Raw genomic sequence first — 24,117 nt, forward strand, 5'->3', positions numbered from 1 at the left:
TGATTATTTATTCTTCTGTACTGAAACTCCTTTCCCTTGGAGCTCTGGAGAAATAGAGGTGTCTACTGTATGTCTGCTCCACCGCATTTAAACTTTGAAGATTTCCATGCTGATGAAAAGCAAAGGCACAGGGATCCATAGAGCTCTATCAAAATAACCTAAATAATGTAATGCAGAAAAGAGAAAATCACATGAGTAGTTTTACTGTGTGTTTTTAATAATCTGATCAACGCTTAACAACTGCTCAGAGTTTAATGAGCTTTGAGGGAGTTTAATAAATGTGTCAGCAAATATTAAGCAGGAGGACTTAATGTGATTCACTTCGCCTGTGTTCAACTAGGAGGTGGGGTGCGTAAAGTGTGCGCCTTGTTTGGAGTCATATTACGCACGATTATGGAGTGCAGCGCCGGGGAGGGACTTTTTACATGTGGAAAAGGAATAACTGTCGGGGTCTTTTTGGGGCAGCACAAAATCCGAGTTTGCGTGAAGACACCTGCACCCTCCGAACTTCGCACTGTCGACCCCGATTCAACGCGGCAAGCTTTGAGTAACCCGCATTCATTTTCGCTGGAGTTTCCGTAAGTTGCAATAATGTTAGGCAGCGGCAGGTCACCGGCCACCAGTCCCAGGGAGCAGAGGAGGAAAGTGGCCGAGAAGACGACGGACCCCATCAGGAGGCTCGGTAAGGAAACCTGCGAACTTTAATGCGCAAGTTGAGCGAACAACCTCCACCAGCCCGAGAAACACAGTCAGATTAATATAATGACGTTCGGTGAATGTGTGTCTGTGGCGTTTCTCTCCTGTGGTATTTGCCTCAGGGTTCAATTGACATTCTTGATATGAACTTATCTGAGTTCACAAGGGCTTAGTCAAACTTAGTAATCTTTGCTATATCACCACACCATAGGTCCATAGTGTTTTTAATATTCACATAAAAAAAAACAGCATGGAGTTAAAGTGATACCTCTTAGTAGTGATAAAAAAGGCTTTTATCATGACATTTTTGTATTTTGTGTAATCAGGACCCTGGATATAACAGTTGTGTAAGTATTGTTGCAATTTTTGCATTTTCCTTTTCTTACTGTAAGGACTCAGTTACTTATTTGATGGATATTGTTTGTATGATTTAAAACTGAGAGTTGTATTTATTGTCTGGATGTGTGCTTGTGACCAAGTCACCTCATTTTACCCTAACTTCAAAGATTAAGTCATGGAGTTTATTTCTAGAGAAAACACTGTAAGACAGATGTCCAGCAGCTTTCATTTAAACTGACATGAGTTTGCTCTTAATCAGCAGAAAATGACAGCTCACACACTGACACACCAAATGGAGCTGTGTGTGTGTGTGTGTGTGTGTGTGTGTGTGGGTGTGGAAGAAGTGATCATGTGTTTATGAAAAGCCTAGCAGTTCATTGGGTCACTGGTGTGATTCAGGCCCCATTCCCACCCCATGCAGCCTACTCCCTGTCAGTCCTACACTGCCCCTTCACACAAGCCCTCTTAAGCAACAGTCACACCTTGCCCCAAAATAGACACCTGCTGAGCAGAGACACAGCACCTGTCAGAATCTCTGAAAAGACTCCTGATCACTGTTGATGCTGTGGATGTCATTTGACCCATTTGTACCAAACAACTGTAAAATGTGCGCGCAGCGAGTAATTTAGTATTAAATTCAGGTATTTTTTCATGCTCTTCAGCCTTATATTATGTTATAAGTAATCAGCATGACATAAAAAAATTGAAAAAAGCTTTTTAAATCTATGCAACACAAAGATTGTATCCATCATTATTATATTTCCTCCCCAAAATGTTCTAATAAATAATCACTTTACTTAAACAACTTTAATATATCTGTTGCCTATTTCTTTTCTGTAACAGATTAAGGGTGTTCAGTTTGGCCTTCAGGTAAAATTCCTGCTTCAAACATTTAATTCAGGAGAGCTGAACTCCTGCTCTGTAATGCTTTTACAGCAGTGTGTGTATGTGTGCTGGGATCCAGACTTCGGCTTTGACACAGCAGACTATGCCAAAACTCTGACACTATGCAGACACTTGTTTAAGCATAACTGTTGCTAGAGTTATGAAACTGTACTCTGCCTGAAAATGTAACGCGCAACTGTGAACGCTATATTTGAGCATCCCGCTAATACTGAATAATGAAGCCAGTGAGGTCACCGCCCCACCCCTGACCCTTTACTGCCATGTGTCGTTATAAATCAGTGGAGTGGCCTTCAACCCACCGTGTTTTTTAATCCCACATCAGATGGAAAACAGCACATAGTTCTGCCACATAGAAAAGAAAAGCGTGAGTTCAGGGATTTGGTGTCATGTGGTGTCACAGGACTAGTCCCACTTATTTCTTTAAATATTTCTCACTTACTTTAAGCATTTTTCTCAGAGATGAATGTGGCCTGTGAGTCTGAGATTTGTTAGTTTTCAGATAATCCATGTCAGAATCAGAAAGGTGCACATTGATAATTATAGTTGCCACAGACCTCCCCGGGGGGGTGGGGGGGTGGATTTGATTTCAGAGAGAGTCCGAGGCTGTCGGCAGTGCTGTTAACTCTGGAGCTCTCTGACAGTGGGACACAGCAGTTGGTTTCTTGTTAGAACAAACAGCTAGACTGTGTATGCTTTGGATTTAAGCAAACAACACCCTGTTTCTGTGGGTTTGGACTGGAGCTAGTGTAGGAGTCCACAGATTGCACCTATAGGATGAGTGTATTTGCTTTGGGAAACAGTCAACATCAGCTGTTTTTGCTAAAATGTATGAATGAATGCCTGCGGTCTTTATTGAATACAAATGTGTACATCCCACACGTGCTTACAAGACACCACAAATTCACATAAAACCAGATCCAGAATCCTGCATGTGCATTTTCAAACAACACAAAGAGCCAAAAATAGAGACAACCAAATTAACACATTAACAAAACCATTTACACACGGTTACATACAATGGATTTTTGTATGCTGTGTGTTTGTGATTGGTAACAGATCTTTTTAGCAGCACTAACCCTCCTAAATCCCAAATGAGTGTATCTAAATGTCCGATTGGAGTTGTATTACAAATTGTTAATAAGCTTTGTGGGATCTCTTGAGCCCAAACATAAGTAATTAACATCACTACGTTGTCTAACACACTGTGCATTTCTTTCTCTGACTCACTAGTTGGTGAATATTTCTAATTTTCTTTTGAGTTCTTTACATTACAGTGATTTATTGTTATTTCTGCATTTGTCACCTTTATGAAATGTGTAGACCTAGTTTGTTGCAAAGTGACTTTTCTACATATCTGGTTTTGACAAGAAAATAAAAATTTAAAAGAATAATAGATTTGTAGTCCTTCATGTGTACAACTAAAATTCATGAATAACTAACACAACATGCACCGTATGATTACAATTCTTTAGAAAACTGCCTCTTCCCCTACTTTCTGACTTTTACCTAGCAAAATATAACACATCAAAATCAAATAAGCATTCCCGTTTTTGAACATCTGTACACCAGAATATTTAAATCATCGTAGTTTGAACAGTTCAAAAGAAAAGAGGTTTGCTCAATATTTTTGAATCTGCCAACCTCAGGAGCCAGAGGAGGAATCTCAGCAACTAAATATGTTTGGCTTCCAAGTCAGATGCAACTTATAATTCAGAGTCATACATTTGTTTAATATGTATTTATGGCTTTTATTTAGGTGAAATTATAGAAGTTAAATGTTCAATTTATAACTATCTCATTAACAATGGTAATTATTTCACAATCCAGATATTAAAGTTGCAATAGCTTTGTTCTCATTGTGTTCATGGGCTCCTCTCTGTGTGGTCATATCTTGTTAATTAATGAGCAAATAAATGATGCATCATTTATTATGAAAGACAAAGAGAGTGAATGACTGAGAGCTGCTTATTTCCAAGTGAATACAAAGAGGCTGCATGTCTTTCATGTTCAGCTCTGCGCTGTCCCCCAAAAAAACTGTAATTGGCTCTAATTCTGCATTTCAAAATAACACTCAGTGTGCTTCTAATCTTTTTTCTGTGGCATCTGTTCTCAGATCAGCCGATGCCGCTGAGAGTCACAACTCCAAATTACCTTCAACACAGTGGGCCTTGTATTAAGAGATGCAGACTGGACTGCCCTACTTGCCGTCTCCTGGGGACAGCTGTGCTACAGAATTGAGAAACTTTAATTGGCCCATCTACCATTTCATATTAACGACACCTTAACTTGTCTATCTTTATGCAAGTGTATAATCTCGCCAGCTCGCTCTTGTGACAGTTGTTATCCTGAGAGAAACGTGAACCGTGACCCGGGAGGAGCTGGTATGTGTGAGCCTGAGTGAAGAGGACTCATGCAGGCACAATCTATTACTGACCAGCTGATTTCTTTTTGATCTTCCTCTTGTCTTGGAGGCTCCTCCGCTGCTCACATGTGTTGATAATACCCTTGGAGAAATATGCCTTATGGGTTTCATTAGAGTGTTTATTGTTTTCTCGCTGCCGATCCAGCAGAGGCCCCTTTTTCCTTCCTTTTTTGAGTCAGTTGTTCACACATGGAGCTGTTTGTTATTTAACAGTTTTGCAGTTCTTCAGCCGTGCTAGTGAGATGCTTTAGAAACGGCAATGTCGGTCTGTTGGTCGGTTCACCACTTTTGTCCAGTCTGAAATGACTCAGTAACAATGAGATGTATTTCCAATAAGATTTTGCACATACATTCATGGTCGCCAGAAGATGAGTCCTACTTTCCGGTAGCACAATCACCAGGTCAAACCTTTATCTCTTGTGAATTATCTCAACATTGACTGGATGGATTGGCACCAAATTTTGCACAGACATATAGTTTCCCAGATGATCAATTGTACTGACTGTTGGGATTTCCTGACTTTATGGTCATGACATTGTTACACATATATACATACTTACATACAAACATACATACATACATACCTGTCCAGCACTTTGGTTTATGACCAACTTATACCTGCAAAACATTCCCATCAGCCTCAGCTGTACTTTCTGTGTACAGCTAGCAAATGTTACAATGCTAACACGCTAAGATTGTGGACATGGTAAACATTATATCCACTTAACATCCACATAGTAGCTTTGCCATTGTGAGCATGTTTGAATGCTAATGTTTACATTTAGCTCAAATCACTGCTGTGCAAAGTCATAAAGCTGCTAGAGTGGTTTACTATTCATTTAGCACCATCATTAAATCAAACTTTTAATTTGTTTGGTACATTAGTTTAGGACCAAATACCTTAAAAACTAATGTAATTTTCATCAGCCTCAGCTATACTTTGTGTTTAGTGCTACTTAGCAAATGTTAGCATGCTAACTCACTAAACTCAAATGGTAAATTATAAACATTTTTAACCCGCTAAACATCAAGATGTGAGCATTATTAGCGTATTAGCATGTTGACATTAGCATTTAACTCAAAGTATCTCTCTGCCTAGGTACAGCCTCACAGATCTGCTAGCATGGCTGTAGGCTCTTGGTTTAACTTTCTTCCCTCTCTAACATTGCTAATTCTGCTGCTTCTCTATTTTTCCCTCTGTGCTGTGTTGCAATGTTTGCATTAGAATACATCAGCATGGTTGCTAGGTAGTTGGCATGCAGGGCTTTGACCATGTGATGAAGTGGATGTCAACCAGATTTTCTGCAGGAGACGATGAAAAGAAAACAGGGTGCAGCGCTCAAGCTTGAAGAATCATGCCCGTCCCTTCATTTACACACTTATGAAGAGGCTTTCACGAGCATGCAGTGTATCAAAATGTGAATGTGCTTCTGTTTAAATGAACTGTGGTAAACTGTGGATTTGCCCATGCTTGCAGACTTGTGCTCTCTTGCTCTGTCCCGGTTAGATTTTGAAACGATGCAGGTAGGAGAGCAAGAATGTGGTCGAGGCTGGAGAGTCAACGATAAAGTGGAGCAGTGGGTTGAGTCAGAGGCAGTTAAGGCTTTTTGGGCAGCATAGCATGGCCAATGACCTGCAGTTAATCAGGTCCTTGTGCTCTGCGTGTGGGAATGCCTTGCATGTGGTAACAGCTAGGGAAAACATGGTTGTTATGGATGGAGGGCTGGAAGGGGGATTTCTTTGTGTTCGATCATAATGGGGAGAAAGTCTCAGCTGCACCCAGTTTCTGGTCGGGGGTGGGAACAGTGTCTGTAGTACTGTAGCTTTGGGGGCCCTCTAAGGAACTCTGTCAGCCATTTGGCACTGACAGTATGTGGACTGAACTAGGGGAAAAATAAAGAAAGTACTTCAACGGAGTCTGAATAATTTGACAAGACTGAGAGTTTGTTTGTACTTCTCCTTGGAAAGATAAAGTGATAACAGCTACGTGAGAGGACCCATTTATCCCAGCAAAGGAAGCCATTACATCCCGTTTTGTTTTGATGTTTCCTGTTTCCAGCTGATTGACAAGCACCTGTGCTGGCTTGTGGGCTGTGACTATATATGATAAATAAATATTCATGCAGTAAACTTCTACCCCGGTGCTGTGTCCATTATTATATTCGGTGTCAGATCCAGCCGTAACATAACGATGGGAGCTCGTTCCAATTACGACTGGCTCGAACACCACACATAATAATGGACACAGCGCCAAGGTAGAAGTTTACTGCATGAATAGTAATTGAAGTAGATGAATAAATGAATGAAAAGCAACTACCAAGCGCCCCAAAGGTGCTGCTGCAGCAGGGTGGCAAAGAGAGAAAACTGAACAAAGGGCTCACCCCACAAGCCAACACAGGTGCTTTGTTGGCCCAGCACATTAACCTCTGGTTGCTGTTATACATGCGCTGGAGAAACACCAAAGGATGATGGATGAAACCAACTAGAGATTGCAAAGAAGATCTAACATACACCTCGACATACTGAAGTGCCCACAGCGAAGCCAGGGCATCTTTCTCGGGCGCTGTAGGTTCTCTGGGACTTTTTTGTTTGCAGTATAACTTTCACATAATCGCCCTTCCTGCCACTCTGTGACAAATATCTCTGTGTCTTTTATTGATACTTGTACTGTAAAACTGTGGTCGCATTATTCTGTCATAAGCTTCAAAGCAGTTTGCTGTAACACAGATTTGTATTTTTTAATACTTACTCGTGACATTATTTTAGCAATACATTTTTTGACACATTTTACACCATCATGCAAAATGTGAATTTGCATTATTCAAAACCTTCGCACCAGTTTTGAGCCTGAATGTTTGAACATTTTCATACTCATTATTTTATAATTATGCATACCTGTCCCTGATCAATCTTGGCAGGGAACCATTGTTATATTGTCACCCACTCTCCACTAATTTGCTGAAAACTCCTGCTGGCTGTCACATAAATGCAAAAATGATCAAAAATACAAAACAAGTTGAAGATGTAGCAGTAAATTCATTGAAATAACTACATAAGGAAAAGCTTTTTCATTAAGATAGTAATAAAATATCCAGTAATTAATCACTTAAGTTGCTGGACATGGGCATTGTTCACAGTTTTATTATTTTTTTCATTTTAATACCAACTGATTAATAAATTGTTCCAGAAAATAATTGTCTGATTAATTGATAATGAAAATCGTAGTTTCAGCCTGAAGAAGTCCAAACCTCTGGTTTGTACACTGATGTAGGTTTGCCCTCGTAACGTCTGTACATGCAGAAATGTCCACTCGACAGTATTGGATTGTACCGTGAGCCCTCTGTGGATCTGTCATGTTTGAACCATTAGAGCTGGAGTCAGAGAAACGGCTGTGTAAACTTTCTACAGTCCAAAGTCAGCAGTAGCTTTACACTAGAGCTGCGACTAATGATTTTGTTCATTGTCGATTAATCTATCGATTATTTTCACCATTAATCAAGTAAGTTTCGTCAATAAAATGTCAGAGAAGTGTAAAAAAAAAAAAAACGTGATTTCCCAGACGCCAACGGGACATTTGGACTGTTGGTGTTCTCCAGTCAACCGTCCAAAACCCAAAGATATTCAGTACAATGATATAAAAAAAAGAAAAAACCCTCAGGATTGTGAAGCTGAACTCAGCTGAATGTAGTTCATGGCTTTGTACTTGTAAATTCAAAAGAATTTCTTGCGCAAACATGTGGCTTTGTGATCATAAAACCTTTCTTTCTCTTCTTCTTTTTTTACCAGATATAACTCATGCAGCAAACAGTGCATTGTTACTTGTTTTCATCCCTGTGTCGCAGTGAATCCAAACTCCTCAGCTTCAACTTACTCTCAACTTAAACCTGTATTGTGTATTCACCATGTCTATACATCCCTTAAACTTACGCCTTCGTCTTTTATTTTCCCCCATAACAACCCCTCGATCCTTTCAGTGCTCACAACAAATGATGATGCATGCCTCCGTTCTGAGGGTCTGCGTTTTTCTAAGAAACTGTGCTTGAGTAATTTTTGATTCAATTTCCATTGATTGGAACAGTTAGGAAGAACTAGCAGGAGCAATACAGCCAGAAAAACACTTTCCATACTGCAACTAGTTTAACAGCCTCCTTTTCTGCTGCCTGCTGGCCTGCTCCTGCCCCAAGAGAGACATAAATCCACAAATTATCATTACTGAGTTACGTCTCAGTGTGAACTTACAGTCATTTTTCTGAAGTCTAGACTGGAAGAAAACACACTTTGTTAAGTCACTTTTCAAGACGGTCCCTGACAGCTTCATGCCGCACACTTTGTCTAAATCACTGGTCATTTTCTCCAAGGTTTGTATATAAAACACAAATTCAGGTTTAGGGTATAAGCAGAAAGGTGTTGACTATATATGTGAGGTCAGCCAGCAAGGTTTGTTTTCAGGGAAATGTTGCTGTTGAATGAGAGTTAGTCAAGGAAAAACAATCTTGAAGTTTGGTGAAGTGGTATTTTAATAAGCAGATGTATCACACCTTGGTCTCTGATGTTAACCTGACTCACAGGAGCAAATAAATCTTGTCATTTTGCATGTGTTTTTTCTGTGATATCGACATCATTGTCACAAGATAGTCAGGAAAGATGGGCAGTTATGACCTTCTGATGAACCTCATTACAAAGTCAAACTGAACTTCGTGATGATGTAGTGACATGTTGTGAAACGTTCTGAATCACACTTTATTTTTACGTTAAAAAAACTTCCCATTTTGTGTCATTGTGTGTGCTCATTCACCAGGGCTCCTGGAAAATGAGGACATACGCACGATGATGCAGGGCTGCAACATGGTGAAAGTTCGATCCCCGAGGTGGCAGAAGAGCCGAAACCTGCGGCTGCTGGAGGACGGACTCACCGTGTGGTGCGAGTCCACCAAGAGCTCCCGCAAAGCCAAAGCCCAGCAGACGTGTAAGTGTGATCGAAACTTGGCTTTAAGGTCGTGGAGGTGCGGTAAGCAGAGCTCAGATTGTGTGTGGCCTGCTTTGAGGAGAGTCAGGAGGGAGGGTTTTAAGGAAAAGAGGCAAAGGACCAAAAGGGAGTTAGTTATGAGAAGTGAGGTGGTTTACGGAGCACTGAAAGTGAGAGCATTCGTGCATTGCAATTACTCTTCTGTGATGAAAAGAGGGAAAACTTAAGCAACGTCAGATATGGAGAAAAAGATCTTTGCCTGGAGGGAAACACATCTAAGGACAGGCAGGCCTTGCAGTCCAGTCCACTACATACCAGGGTGTGAGTCAGTGCATCCATTCAGCCTGTTTATTGTTTAGAGTTCTTGAGCTGTTTTATCTTGGCTCTACTTCATACACTTTCATCAACGTTAAAGGGTTTGCTTGTTTCCTTGGTGAGCGAGGAGAATAATCGTGGGTTCGCAGCCTGACTGACTACTGATCGTGTCTGATTTATGTACCATTTCCAAACAAACATATACGTAGACTTGTGAAGGGACAGAGACAATATGCTGGCTCACTTCTGCTGTGCTGAACTGACATGTAAACGTATGATTCAGAAGGTGAAGTTGGCATGAGCTCAGTAATGACATCAGTTCCCACAGTGTACAGAGAGTGAACTGTGGAAGATATCCTGTCTTATTTTTTTTTTTCTAATCTTTTTCTAAGCTCTTTTTGTATGATTTACAAATCTGGTCAAAGATGAATTAGAAGGCATGAAATACATCAAATGGTCAGGTCACCCAAATTTGCACAAAAATATTCCTACTTAGCCCTGGTGGTATGAAGCCATAGCAAATAGTTTCAGCTTTATTTGCCAAGTTTTTGAAATATCAGCTGCTGAGACTTTTTCCACCACCCTGGTTTCAGTGGAGCTGAATGGGATTTGGTTAGTGGTGCTTAAAGCACCAAATTACATCTGAAAAACCATATAATGCTGTGCCTTCACAGAAAAGATTTTCAGGTGAATGGTATTCAAAGTGGTAATCAAAAAATCCCACACACTGTCTAACTTGCAGCAAACAATTTATTGCAATGTTTCTGTCCTAGACCTTCATCAGGCAAATGGCTTTTTTGATTGCCACTTTGGATCCTCATCCTGTTCCTACGCACCTGCCTAACAAAACAGAAAGTTTTCTCCCACTTGGAATAATCCACAGACATCACTGTCAGTGGGAAATTTAGATTCATTAATAATTTGGCTGAACTGACGCTCGTTGTTTGGGGGGAATGAGGGGCATGTAGGAGACCACGTGAAAACGTTGTTGGCGTTGGAGGAAGCACATCAATGCCTATTCCTTAGCAGTGACAAGAATCTCTTTTTCCTCCTGTTTAAAATTTCTACACGGGAAGAAAAAGGGGAAACAAGGAGAGTTTAATGAGAGGTTTAATGGTTTCCATCAGAAAACAGAAACAAAAATTAGGAAGAAGCCAACACAGGTTTTAAATGCAGTTTGCTTCACTAGTGGTCGGGCTTACAGTCGGCTGAAAGTGCACAGTGAAAATGTTTCCCCATTCACTTGTGCATCTATAACTTAGATGACTTTTCTTTATGTTTCCAGTGGGCAAAAAGAAAATAAGACTAAAAATTGCATTTTCACACCATTTTGTACTGTTACCTTTTCCAAGAAGAAAAGTGAAACAAATATGTTCACTGATGAAGTAATCTTTCGCAGTTTCGTAAGAGATCGCACTGTGCACCATACAAAATAAGATTTTGTCATCCTCGCAGGAGATCTTTGACAATGTATCAGGCTACTTACCAATAGTTCTGTGGACAGCTCACTCTCTCAGTGGGTGTAGCCATTCCTCTCTCAGAATAATTTTCTCTGACACTTAACGTCTTTCAGTCTTTTCGAGCTCATCATCTGTGACAACTGTAATTCTTAGCTGTTGGACAGATTTTCTCCCTGATTCATTTCTGCAGGCAAGATGACGAGACGCTATGTACTTGTTGTCAGTCGTTTTATTTAACAGCAGCCTTCAGACACACCTTCAGGTCACACTGGGCTCATGAAACACTTTTAGAGCTGTAGGCCTATGAGCAGAAACTACAAACACTTGCTAGCCTAGCAACATTAAGGCTGAAAACAAAGCTTAATGGCATGACCATAGTTACACTTGTATGCTCTCCGTTCAAAAAGAATATGTGATGTAATGAACATCGTCCCGTCCTCAAATATTAGACAACAATTATTTTGTCATTCCTTATTTGTTATTGTGCATGTTTCTTATATTCTATCCGATTCATTATCCCCCCTCCATTTCCATTCATTCATTAGGCCCTTAGACTAAGTCTGATAATGGTAAACCCTGTATTAATACAATGTGAAACACAAGATTAGGTTTGCTAGATTAAAATGACAAGCTGTTTAAATGCTGTTTTGTGAGAGTAATTGGTGATATTATATTTCCCCCTCTGGAGTATTTAAGGCATCAGGCATGAGGATAATAATTAAAGTGTAAATGCACATTTGTTCTCAGTGAGGAAATCGTGGTGACAGAAGAACTTGATTTACATTGTATGTCATTTCAGGACTCACGCATTATTCATGTCTAACTGCACCAATTGATTTAAACTTTGAGTCCTGTACCAGCTGTGGTGGGAAGTTGCATCCAGGTGTAGGACACATATCTTGGTAGTGCTCACTGTTACAGCCTCTCAGAGTTACACCAGTGGCCTAAATTACAGGGCAACAAATGTCAGGAAGAGTAAATAAAACAGGAAGACAGCCTACAATGATATACATGCTGAGAAGATGGTGGTTTAAGAGGAACAAATAAGCTCTTGAAACCTCAGCCGAGGCTTTTCTCTGCCTCATATTTTCCTTATTTAAACAAAGAGATTAAAAGATTTATTTAATCTTACATTTACATTGCATTTCAAATGTTTGCAGCTAAATCTTGTTTTGTAATGTTGATTTAGTGAAAGGGGGTTAAAGGTGGAAACGTGTCAGCTGACACGCAGGCGATCAGTCTCCCTAATGCTAACCCCCGCTACCCTTAACGGAGCGGGCGGGTGGGTCGGTGGGCAAGTTTTGTGGGTCAGCGGGTGGTGAAGGCCGTCTTGATTGTGCTACAGCCGTGCCAGAAATAGACAGAGTGGACGAGTTGCGGCGTGTAACACTTCTTACAATGATGACAACAAGCTGTGAGAGCACAGGGTCATCATTTTTGCAGACATGGACTGATAATGCCACATGGGGAGGCTGCTGAGTATATGTCTGTGTGTGTGTGTGTGTGAGTGTGTGTGTGTGTGTGTGTGTGTGTGTGTGTGTGACAGCCCTGGGTGGAGTCTTGGCTCGGTTCCTCTTTTCCAAGCTCTTCTCCAGGTCCAGTGTGATCTGACACCTGCAGTTCAGTGTCTCATGCTCAGAGACACTTGGCATCGAGTACGGCACTTAGCATTTCTGCTGTTCCTCTCTCCATGGACACACATACATGTTACTTTTGTCGTGGCTCTGGGATAGAAAACAAAAGGAGGAATGTGGAGTAATTTTGAAGAGGTGGACAGCAGAGGCTTTTATGACCTCCAGCAAAAGAATGAGGCTATTGTCAGGGCAGACGTTGCTTATTGCCCGACAGAGTGATCGCCACACTGCAGGCATCCCAGAGCAGAAACAGACGAGCTCCTGTGCACAACAAACTTGTTGTGTCAGGATCAGTTAGGAGCCAGTGTGTGTGTGTGTGTGTGTGTGTGTGTGTGTGTGTGTGTGTGTGTGTGTTTGGCTGTCGCTTCTGGGCAGCAAGTGTTGCCCGGACTCACAGCTCTGCAAATATGAGATAAACAGATCACACAGTTGTATTTCACACCCCTTTTTTGGACTCTGACTCCTCAGACAAAATCAGACCCACACAAAACCTCCCATTAGAGGATGTATATATATTTGCATGGTGGTGCTCAGTCCTTCCAAAGAATGATTCTCCTTTAGCAGACACAGAAAGGCTGAAAACTTTTCACTAACCGACAGGGAAGTCAAACTCTGAACCACTGCTGGATGGATTAATGTGCTACACACATTCATGGTCCTAAGAGGATGAATCCTCTTGAGTTTTAATCCAGCACCATCATCATCAGATGAAAATTGCAATCTTTACCTTTGGTTTACGGCTGAAACTAAGAATTGTTTCATCAGCGCTTAATCAACAAAAACAATTATTGTTTTGATTACTCTTTCATTAATCATTTAATCTATGAAGCATCAAAAAGTAGTGAAAATCCATCACATCATCCCGGTGATATCTTTAAATAGCTTTTCTCCGGACAACAGCCCAAAACGAAATAGATAAATGAATTACTGTCATGTATCAGAAATGAACAAAATTAAGTCCCCGCATTTGAGAAGCTGGAACCAGCAAATATTTGTTTTTGTTTTTTTGAAAAATTTGCGAAAGAAGTAATCAATGCTCAAAAGAGTTGGCGGTTAATTTTCTTTCCGTCAACATATCGATTGACTAAAAGTTGCAACTCTGCTTCGGTTTATGAATAAATACCTGCAAAACGTTAAATGTTGTAAATGTTAGCATGCTAATATACACAACTTTATATGTGCTTAACCTGTAGCCAGATGCTTCAGAAGCCTGAAAATAATGTACCGAAAAAATAAAAGGTTACAGATCTTCAGCGCTTTGGATCATAGTCACAACCCAAGTCTCCTTTGAAAGGTAACTGAACGGGTATAAGAGATACTGGACCAAGTTACAGAAGCAGAAACAAAGTTTAAATAAAGCCAGCAGTACTAGTACCATATATGTGCCAAACACTTCGATGTGGAGGGGTGGGGTCTGTGATATAGGCATCCTAAAATACTTTGCACAGATAGAATCAGGAGACCTAGAGCTTTCAAACAATATATAATATGTCCTGTTATGACTCAAGCCAAGAACACAAGAGGAAAGAACCCACATGCAGACACAAAGGCAGGATGAGGCAGTGAAGTTGCTTTTCATTAAAAAATAACAGGCTTAATGGCTGATGGGATGACAGGCACAAACAGAAGGTCCAGCTTTCACTTGCTGGTCAGTTTGTGCGCTGTTAAAGTCATAAAGCTGCAGGTTAAATTTATCCTGTTGAGAACCCTGTTCAGTGGATAGTTCAACTATATGGCGTGTTATATTTTACAATCACATTGCTTTGACGCTGTCCTTGGTGGGATTTATGATTCCCTAAAAAACACCTCACACTTGACCTTTAGCCGCTCTGCCTCCATGAGCTGTTGTCCAGCCCAAAGCCCAACAACACAGGAACGTTTTTAGCCGTAACTCTCCTCTTCTCTTTTCCTCTCCCAGTCGCAGTGACGGAGGTGGAGTGTGTGCGCGAAGGCTGCCAGTCCGAGGCGCTGAGGCGGCTGTCCGGGTCGGTGCCGGATAACCGGTGCTTCACGGTGGTCTTCAGGGGAGCCAGGAAGAGCCTGGACCTGATGTGCCCCTGTGAGGTTGAAGCCCAGCGCTGGGTGCGAGGGCTCCGCACGTTAAAGGAGCGAGTGGCCAACATGACTCAGAAGGAGAAACTGGACCAATATCCTGCCCAATTCCCGATATGTTAAAATAACTATAGTGAATAAATATAGCGTAGCTGAGGCAGCATTGCTATGTCGACTGACTCCGCTGTCACATGTGCCGTCCCACGTCCACAGCATAGCTAAGGTGATCAGTAATGACTTGATAAAAAAGCTCCCTCTAAATATAGCAGGACTATCACTGTTAATTACAATCCCTCATAGCCAGAGGATAATATGTGTAGTGTAGGTGTCAAGCAGAGTATAACATGAAGATAACCCCTCCTCCTCTCTTTACTTCTGACACATTTTAGCTTTGTGAACATATAAATCATCAGGGACATTATCTTCTCAAATGCAGTCGTGTCATCTTGTTTATAATGTTTCATTCTGTAGACTGTCAGTAGCTTAGGTGATGTTTATCTTGCACAGTTTAAAGTGTGAAGGTGTGGGCTCTCTGTGTTGCACAGTGGAGTAAAATTAGTCTGTTGTTGCTATTGACTCTTTCACACAGTGACATTATATTATATCCATTTTGCAGATGCTTTTGTCTAAATAATTGCATTCTACCTGCACAGAAACAAGAGGTGTTATTAAAAGTGTGAATGCATCTCTCTGAACAAACAAACAACTTATCATTTGATTCATTTCAAGAGATTTTGAGGCAACAGTTTTAACTCTTGGCTTTTGGAGCTGTTAAACAATGTTGGCATCGACAGATGGTGGATTATGCCTTTCACTATATGGGGCCAAACATCTGCATTTTGATTTGTTTATAGTTTAGTGCAAAGTGAAACTGTCCATGTGTGAAATTTTTGAACCTGAATTATGGAAATCACCTGATTTAAAAGAGTACTCCACCGTTTAAGCATGGCACTCCTTTAACTATTTTTTTTTTTTAAAATAGGATCAAAATGGAGGCAGCAGAATCAGAGATAATGCCTACATTACCCACAATGCAACTTTTATTCACGTGTGCAGTAGTACTCCCCAGCAACTGTAAACAGACTTTGATGTGTAAAAGTTGCCCTTTAAATGCCACTTTCCTTTCTGCCTGCTTGCACACATTAATGTAAATGTTTATTAGTACACATTATTAGTCACAGGTACAGAGTCAAAGGTTTGACTGACACACAACGTACAATCATACGATAAATGAAATGCCACAATACGACAGAGCAAAGAGTGTGTGAATCCCACTATGTGTAAGATCTGTGTGTGTCGCTGCACCTCGTGAAGCCAAAAAGTAAAGTCTGAAGTCTTAGTCTGGTTTTTATTCCTTAACTCTCTGCACTTGGATCCGAGGCTACCTGAGGCGAGCGGATCAGAACCAAGACGGCAAGATGAGCTACGATGAAGTCAAACGGCTGCTGCAGATGATCAACATTGACCTGAGTGAGCAGTATGCCCGCTGTTTATTCAAGGTCAGGGTCGTGTGAGTTTGTAGTTCCTGTACAACATCAGTGCAATGTGTCCTTCATATGAGCTGAATTGTGAACGAGCGTGCGGCTGTCAGAAGACAGAGAGGAGAAGCACAGAGATGTAGAGCTGGTCACACTTCTGCTTAGTTAGGGTGGTATCACTGTCGCTCCACTGACACTCTGGAGTCTGTGTTCAATTACCAAGCCAGCGGCAAGCCAGCCCCCCCCCCCCCCCCCCCCCCTCATTTTTATCCCCTCCTTCTTATCTTCCCCACAACAAATCAAGAGCCAGTTATTTCTTTATTGTGGGGGATTACCGCCTGCTATGTCCCCCAGCTCTCTATTACAGCTGAATAGTTGTTTTTTATGCTCCTTCCCGATGCAGTTTCCAAATACTGACCCTCCTTAGAGAGCCATATTTTTTAATGTAAGTGTGCACAGATGGATTGAATTATTATGGAGATGCTTTCCCCGCAGGGAATATGAAACACTCCCAAAACAAAAACATACTGTGTTTGATGTGTGTCTATCTTTTCTCTCTGTGTGTTCGATTTGTTGTTAGACTTTCTTTAACTCATCACTCTCCTCTGTGTCCCAGAGGTGTGACCGATCCGGCGATGGCCGTCTAGATCATATAGAGATAGAGGAGTTCTGCAGGGAGCTGCTGCGACGGCCCGAGCTGGATGCCGTGTTCAGGCACTATTCGAGTAATGGTTGTGTGCTCTCCACTGCTGAGCTGCGCGACTTCCTGGGAGACCAAGGCGAGGACGCCTCGCTGAATCATGCTCAGAGCCTCATACACACCTATGAGCTCAATGACTGGGGTAGGTCCTGTAAACAGTCATTAAAGGACTGGAAGGAAAAACCCACAACATTTTAATATAAACACTGAATGTCCCTCTAGCTGCCGTCCGCCGACTGACAAAATAGTGATTTAGCTTATCCCCATGAAAGATAAATAGATAGATAGATCGATAGATAGATAGATAGATAGATAGATAGATAGATAGATAGATAGATAGATAGATAGATAGATAGATAGATAGATAAATAGATAGATAGATAGATAGATAGATAGATAGATAGATAGATAGATAGATAGATAGATAGATAGATACTTTATTTTCTCCCAGGGGAAATTCATGATTAACAGAATATATTTATTATATAGTTATGATCACTGAGACAAAAGGCCAAAAAGGTTTTATATATTTCTTCAACCTATAATAAATAATAACAAACAAATCTGCAGTCAGCAGGTTAATGACTATTGAGATAATGCTAAATATGAAACTACTACCAAGAGTCATAATGTCAATAATGTTCCTAGGTCATACCAGACCAAGTAATCAAAATAAAGGAAGGCTGTAGCAAAGCCAAATAGTGCATTGATTTGAGCAATGGTGCATTACGAGTTCAACTGTTAACTGTTAGTGGAAGACTATATTATTTGTTTTCTCATATTTTGCATAATCACACTTTAAGGAAGAGGTTATTTTAACTAAATGAGTGGAAGATTTGATGACTAAGAGAGAATCTTTGAATTTGATTTGAATATAAAAACAAGAAATGCATCATTTTCTTAAATTTAGAAAATAATCGTATCTGGAAAACATAACTATTATAAATTGTAAAAAATAAAATAAAGGAGCTAGTGAGTGCAATGATTTCAGCACTGGTAAACTGCCAAGTGAAGCGCAGTACAGAAACAACAACCACAACAATGAGACAAACAGCTTAGAATTAATTATGTCAAAATAAATAATAAACATGACTTTGTTTGTTCCTAAGCTCAATTCCTGTGAGAAAAGGAAGCTGCGATTTAGTATGAACCTTCTCATGGCTTAGATTGTCAACCATCGACCCTTGTCCTGTTTTATGTTGTTTAAACCCTTTAATTAAATGAGGCCTTCTATTTACCTTGGATGTTGGATGTCGGAGCTGGGAATGTTGTCACACCCAAGTTGACTGCTTTCCAGTAAAACAAACCGGAAGCTTGCTATTGTTGCTGCTTCCTTATTGTTCATATTGTTAACAATACCAGTTGATACAGGATTTTCCTCATATAAACACCATAACAGCATGTCCACAAATAGAGGTTGGACAGATCTCTGTGTACGACTGATTTAATGAGACACAAATAAGACAGAAGTTCAAACAAACTATACATTACTACAGCTGCCATTTTTGTTGAGCAGCCATCTTGGATTATGAGTTAGGTGTAGGTGTCGGAAATCCGACTTCAGGGGGCGTACCGGTTGAAATTTCTGACCATGAATTCAGAAAATCTGACTCCCTGGTTCAAGTGGAACGCACCAAAACTCTTTCCGGTTTTGCTGTTAAACCTGCTAAAAGATGAGCGACCTGACGGAAACACTTTGCCATTTATTGCAGCTCAGACGAACCTGTTCATGACCCAGAATGGTTTCACCATGTACATGCTGTCGCTGGAGAACGATGTGTTTAACCCCGACCACGCCAGAGTCCATCAAGACATGAGCCGCCCCCTGGCTCACTACTTCATCTCCTCGTCGCACAACACCTACCTTACCAAGGACCAAGTCACCAGCGCCAGCAGCACAGAGCCGTACATCAGGTACTTTGATGCTGACCCATCAAACACCATCAAAAAGCAAACTTCATGTTTCATTAATCCTTCCAGAAACCTACTCGCAAAGATCGTCCTGTGGCGTGATGTTAAGTTTGTGTCTGTCGTCTGTCAGGGCTCTGAATAATGGCTGTCGCTGTGTGGAGCTGGACTGCTGGGATGGAGATAAAGGTGAACCTGTCATCTACCACGGCCACACTCTCACCTCCAAAGTGCCCTTTAAGGAAGTGATTGAAACCATCGCCCAGTACGCCTTCAAGGTAAGAGCAACTTCATTTGTTATCTTTTTCTGGTGTAAATCTTCAGCTATGACTGAGTGTGCACGCTGCTCCTCCTTAACGATAATGAAATGAGTGACAAGTCAGTCAGCATCTGGCCTTGCACTTCTTATGGTTGCATACTTGGCTCTGACGCAACCCTGTGGTCTTTTGGTTTTGACATACATATAGTATTACACTGTTAGGTCCTGCTTTGCTATTATGTGATCTAATTGCATTTTAATGGTTTGGCATAAGAAGTTTTCCTGTGTTTCCTCCCTGCAGGCCTCCCCATACCCTCTAATTCTATCCTTGGAGAACCACTGTTCTGTGGAGCAGCAGGCTGTGATGGCCAGACACCTCTGCACCATCCTCGGCAGCAAATTGCTCACAAAGCCCCTTAGTGACAACCCGCTGAAAGATCTGCCATCTCCCGAGGTACAAAACACACACACACAAACACACACACACACACACACACACACACACACACACACACACAACACACACACACACACACACACACACACACACACACACACACACACACACACACACACACACACACATATAGCTGGATCCTTTTTCAAAGACCTCTGGCTGTCTGGTTTTCTAATTAAGTAATTTGTTCCAATAACCTTCGCTGCAGGAGCTGAAGGGGCGTATTCTGGTAAAAGGGAAGAAGCAGATTCCTCACCTTGGCCAGCTGGGCAAGACAGGCAGCTGTGCCAGCTTCTCCTCTAGCTCTGAAGACGAACTAGCGAGCAGCAATAAGAACACACCCAAGAAGGATCCAGCAAAGGTCAGTTCATGAAGACCCGTCATTAAGCCTGGGAAGCCAATTTGTTTTGTAGATAATCTACCAATTGCCTTGTACGTTTGCATTTGCCCTCTCCAGGTATCTTGTAAACTGAGCCCTGAGCTGTCAGCTCTGGTGGTGTACTGCAGGAGCGTCCCCTTCCGTGGCTTTGAAAATCCTTCTGAAAAACCACCAAATGAAATGTCCTCCTTCTCTGAAAGTGAAGCCCTCAGGCTCATCAAAGACTCGGGTACAACGGTGCACATAGTTGCATCTCGACATTACATAGAGAGAGTCGAAAAAGATTTTATGACATTGCTTCGCTGCAGCTGATTCTACAGAAAATATAATCACACTCCAGTGTATCACGGTATGTGTTTTTTTTTCTCTTTTTTCATTTGCAGGAAAGTTTTTTGTAAGACACAACAGCAGGCAGCTGAGCCGGATCTACCCCTCCGGCCAGCGCCTCCAATCATCCAACTATGATCCTCAGGAAATGTGGAACGGTGGCTGCCAGATGGGTTAGTACTCCAGCCTAGAAGCTACGATGCTTTTCTGATGGCAGCAAATGACGTCAATTTGTTTGAAAAACATTGCGCGGTCAGTAAGAGCCAAGGAACTCTTATACTGACTTTCATTTCTACAAAGTGCTGCCACATCAAAGCACGTTGATGTCACTGGCCACTGATTCATTGACTGTAATTCAATGCTCACTGATGCTGAAATGCGGTCCGTTAGCACGTTTGCGATTGGGGTTTGCCGTGTTACTGATTCCGATCTCCTCTTTGTGCTGTGCAGTGGCTCTGAACTTCCAGACACCAGGGGAGCAGATGGACCTGAACCAGGGTCGCTTCCTTCCCAACGGTCGCTGTGGATACGTCCTCAAACCCAGCTTCCTGTGCAGCAACACATGCAACTTTAACCCAGAGATCACGGGAGGAGGCCCCGGGCACATCCCCACCAAACTGACTATAAGAGTGAGTGGTAACCTGTTCAGTAACAGTTGGCCGTTTTACACTGCCTGCTCAAGGTGGGAATGTATAGAAAGGTATGAACACAGAATGGGGGGGGGGGGGGGGGCGTTGTTGTTCCACCTTTAAACTGCCAGCGGAGGAAGTCATAGAGCCGGATCAACATCTGTATAAAAGTGAGAGCCGGCTTTGCGTGACAGACATCAATGCTGTTGTGTCACATTGTGGAACACCATCATGCTATCTAAAATCACACACACGGCTTTGTTTGGTTCACAGTAAAAGAGCAAAGGCAGCATAATGAAGGGTCTTCATAACGGCAGTATAGCAGGGTCTCTGTTAAAAAGAGGCTAGTGAGCAAGAGCCACTGTTTTATTGCTACTTAATGATAATTTGATATAACATGGGAGTTTGTTTTTGTCTGACACAGAACAAAGTTTTAAGCTTTTTGATGTATTACCATGCAATTTTGAAATGCTTTGTTTTCCTGGATCCAAATCTTCACACACTGTATGTTTACAATCTTGTCATCTTGTTTAACCACAGTCTAATTTCAGTATTTTATGTCCACATCTATTGGATGTCTCTCCATCCTAGAGGAGGGTCTCTCCTCTGTTGTTGGCTTTTTTTTCCCCCAATAAAGGTTTTTTTTTTCTTCTCAAGGATCTAAAATCATCTAATCTTATATACTGTAAAGCCCTTTGCAAATTTGGTTTGTACAAATAAAATGAACAATATCATTTTGATACATTTCCAACCAGAGTTTGATGCGCAAAAAACTAACTGATTGCATTTTGCTCGACAGATAATATCCGCACAGCAGCTGCCAAAAATCAACACAGAAAAGGCGAGCTCCATTGTGGATCCACAAGTGTGGGTGGAAATTCATGGGGTGGCTATCGATAATACACGAGACAAAACACACCGCATTGACAACAACGGTAATTTAGGGATTTCATGAAAGTAAAAACCTTACATTATTAGTTGTAGAGATGTTTTTAGCTTATGATTAATTATTCCTGTAGAATATTGTAATGCTGCAATGTTTTTTATTCATTATAGTCTTTTTTTTTCTTAGCCTGTGAAGGCAGGAGGTAACACATGATATCCATCAGCTTCTTTGTGCCTGATTCTGTGCAGCGCAGATCTTTGACATATTTTTGTAGGAGCTTTTCCTGTCCAGCGCCATGATTAGTTTGTTTGAAAGGTACAGTACTGGATGATCTATTTACAGCTCTTGTGCGCCCTCTACAGGTTTTAACCCGCGGTGGGAATGCACTCTAAGCTTCCAGCTGCAGGTCCCTGATCTGGCCCTGGTGCGGTTCGTAGTGGAAGACCATGACCACACGGCCAAAAATGACTTTGTGGGGCAGTTCACTTTACCGTTCACAAGCCTTCGCACAGGTGCTCATAAAAATCTGCTGTACGTGTTATAAAACATCCAGCACTGCTGCGTGCTCTGTGTAATGTGTGTGCTGTATTCTCTTTTCTCAGGTTATCGACATGTTCACTTATTAAAGGCAGATGGTTCCAGTCTGTCACCCGCCACGCTCTTTATCCACGTCAAAGTGAGCCGCAAAGGAGTTCCCATCAAAACTGTGTCCGAGCGTATGGCCATGGCCAAAGGCATGGCATGACGTTCATCTGAAGCAGATAGGAAGCTGCATATTCTGACAACAAAGGGCTTTGGAAAAAAAGCTCTGACTGTGAGGACAGACAGACTGATGCTGCTGCTGCCAGCCGGTCTCCCGGTCCAGACCTCAAGTGGTCCAATTTACACTGAGCCACTTCCCAATGCAGGAAGAAAGATGTTGTTTATCAGAGATGAAGAGGCATGCCGGCTCTCAGCAAATGAATCGCCTCGAGCTGGATAATGAATCCATGAAACACTGTGGGAGTATCTGGTCTTATCAGTGCTGATTGCTCTGAAAACAGGGCACTGAGGATTGTGCTTCATGAAACACACTGATATGGGACTCTTTACAAAAAACAATTTAAATATTGTTAACTCTCATACAGGACGGTGTCCCATTTAAGATGCATTTCATCGTCATCATGTATTTTTAATTCTAGAAACTTTTTAACATTTGAATTTGGCTTTAACTTATAAAATGAGGATAGGTTAATAAAAGTAGCTCTTACTTAACGGAGGCTTTGATAAGTGGTCTTAGAAGGAATCTAAGCATGACTAGCTGTGATTAAAAAATGATAAATATTGTTTTACAAATTAATGTTTCAGTGCTAACTGTGATGTAATACAGATGTAACACTGTGCCAGTGATTGCCTAAGGTTGTATTGTGACGGTTGAACAAATGTTCTAATAGTTAGTCTTACTTGATTCTCCAGATACTCTTGGCACTTTTAATTTCTCTCAGGAGACAAATGACAATATACAGTATTTACACTTACCAACTTACGAATGAACTTGAAATATAAATTGTATTAACTTGCAGATTTACGTATGTTTACTTATGCTCTTAAACATTTTAATTGTTGTATTTGCTTCAGCGATATTTCACACACAATCATGTGTTTAGTCAAATTGTGTTTGACTTCTGAAGATATTTGCATGTTGCCTCTTTTCTATTGACCACCGTGCATTATTACTTTTTTTTTTGCCATTTCTTGTCTTTACTTTCTGATCTTGTAAACTGTTGCTAAACACTAATTGCAACAATCAAAGACAACCAGCAAATTACTGCAGGCTACAGTGAGTTGTTAAATGCAAGGAGACTCCCTGATGATAAAGCGGTTCAGTAATGAAAGGTGCTGCACGTGGATTACTGTAATAGCAGTATATAAGATCAGGATGGGTTTCCAGGTTTCAGTAATAACTCTAGTGTGTACCAAATGATGAGTGAAGTACGACTTTGCAGTGTTAAAGCTTGTGGCCTACGTCATGTGAAAGGCACTTGTATACAAGACAAAATACTGTTTTCATAAAAACACTAATTACACATCACTGTGTGAGACCTTTTGTTATTGTTTTTGCAAATGCTATAAACATAAAGAGAGATAGTGTGTATGTGTGTGTGTGTGTGTGTGTGTGTGTGTGTGTGTGTGTGTGTGTGTGTGTGTGTGTGTGTGTGTGTGTGTGTATGTGTGTGTGTGTGGTGTAGAGAAAGGCAAAAGTGATTAATCGTTTTAATCGTGAAGTCTATAGTTTTAAGTGTCAAAGGATAAATCTGGTTTACA

At 41.2% G+C, this 24,117-nt stretch overlaps 1 protein-coding gene across 1 annotated transcript; it reads left to right on the forward strand.

The window, feature by feature from the left end:
- The first annotated feature begins 352 nt into the window (after nucleotides 1–352).
- plcd3a (phospholipase C, delta 3a) lies at nucleotides 353–23,879 on the forward strand. The gene is made up of 15 exons (XM_056402236.1): nucleotides 353–682; nucleotides 9,162–9,329; nucleotides 14,657–14,885; nucleotides 16,160–16,289; nucleotides 16,885–17,110; nucleotides 18,681–18,882; nucleotides 19,010–19,154; nucleotides 19,437–19,589; nucleotides 19,801–19,953; nucleotides 20,050–20,200; nucleotides 20,355–20,471; nucleotides 20,749–20,927; nucleotides 21,727–21,862; nucleotides 22,176–22,325; nucleotides 22,416–23,879. The coding sequence occupies exons 1-15, from the start codon at nucleotides 592–594 to the stop codon at nucleotides 22,556–22,558; spliced, it is 2,373 nt and encodes a 790-aa protein (XP_056258211.1). The 5' UTR covers nucleotides 353–591; the 3' UTR covers nucleotides 22,559–23,879.
- Nucleotides 23,880–24,117: the final 238 nt, after the last annotated feature.

This window comes from Seriola aureovittata, chromosome 17 (genome assembly GCF_021018895.1).
Source record: "Seriola aureovittata isolate HTS-2021-v1 ecotype China chromosome 17, ASM2101889v1, whole genome shotgun sequence".
Lineage (NCBI taxonomy): Eukaryota > Metazoa > Chordata > Actinopteri > Carangiformes > Carangidae > Seriola > Seriola aureovittata.

Coding starts and splice junctions, on each gene's coding strand:
- plcd3a (XM_056402236.1), top strand. CDS start 592: ATGTTAGGCAGCGGCAGGTCACCGGCCACCAGTCCCAGGGAGCAGAGG. Junction 20,472..20,748: donor GAACGGTGGCTGCCAGATGG/GTTAGTACTCCA, acceptor TGTGCTGTGCAG/TGGCTCTGAACTTCCAGACA. Junction 22,326..22,415: donor GTTCACAAGCCTTCGCACAG/GTGCTCATAAAA, acceptor CTCTTTTCTCAG/GTTATCGACATGTTCACTTA.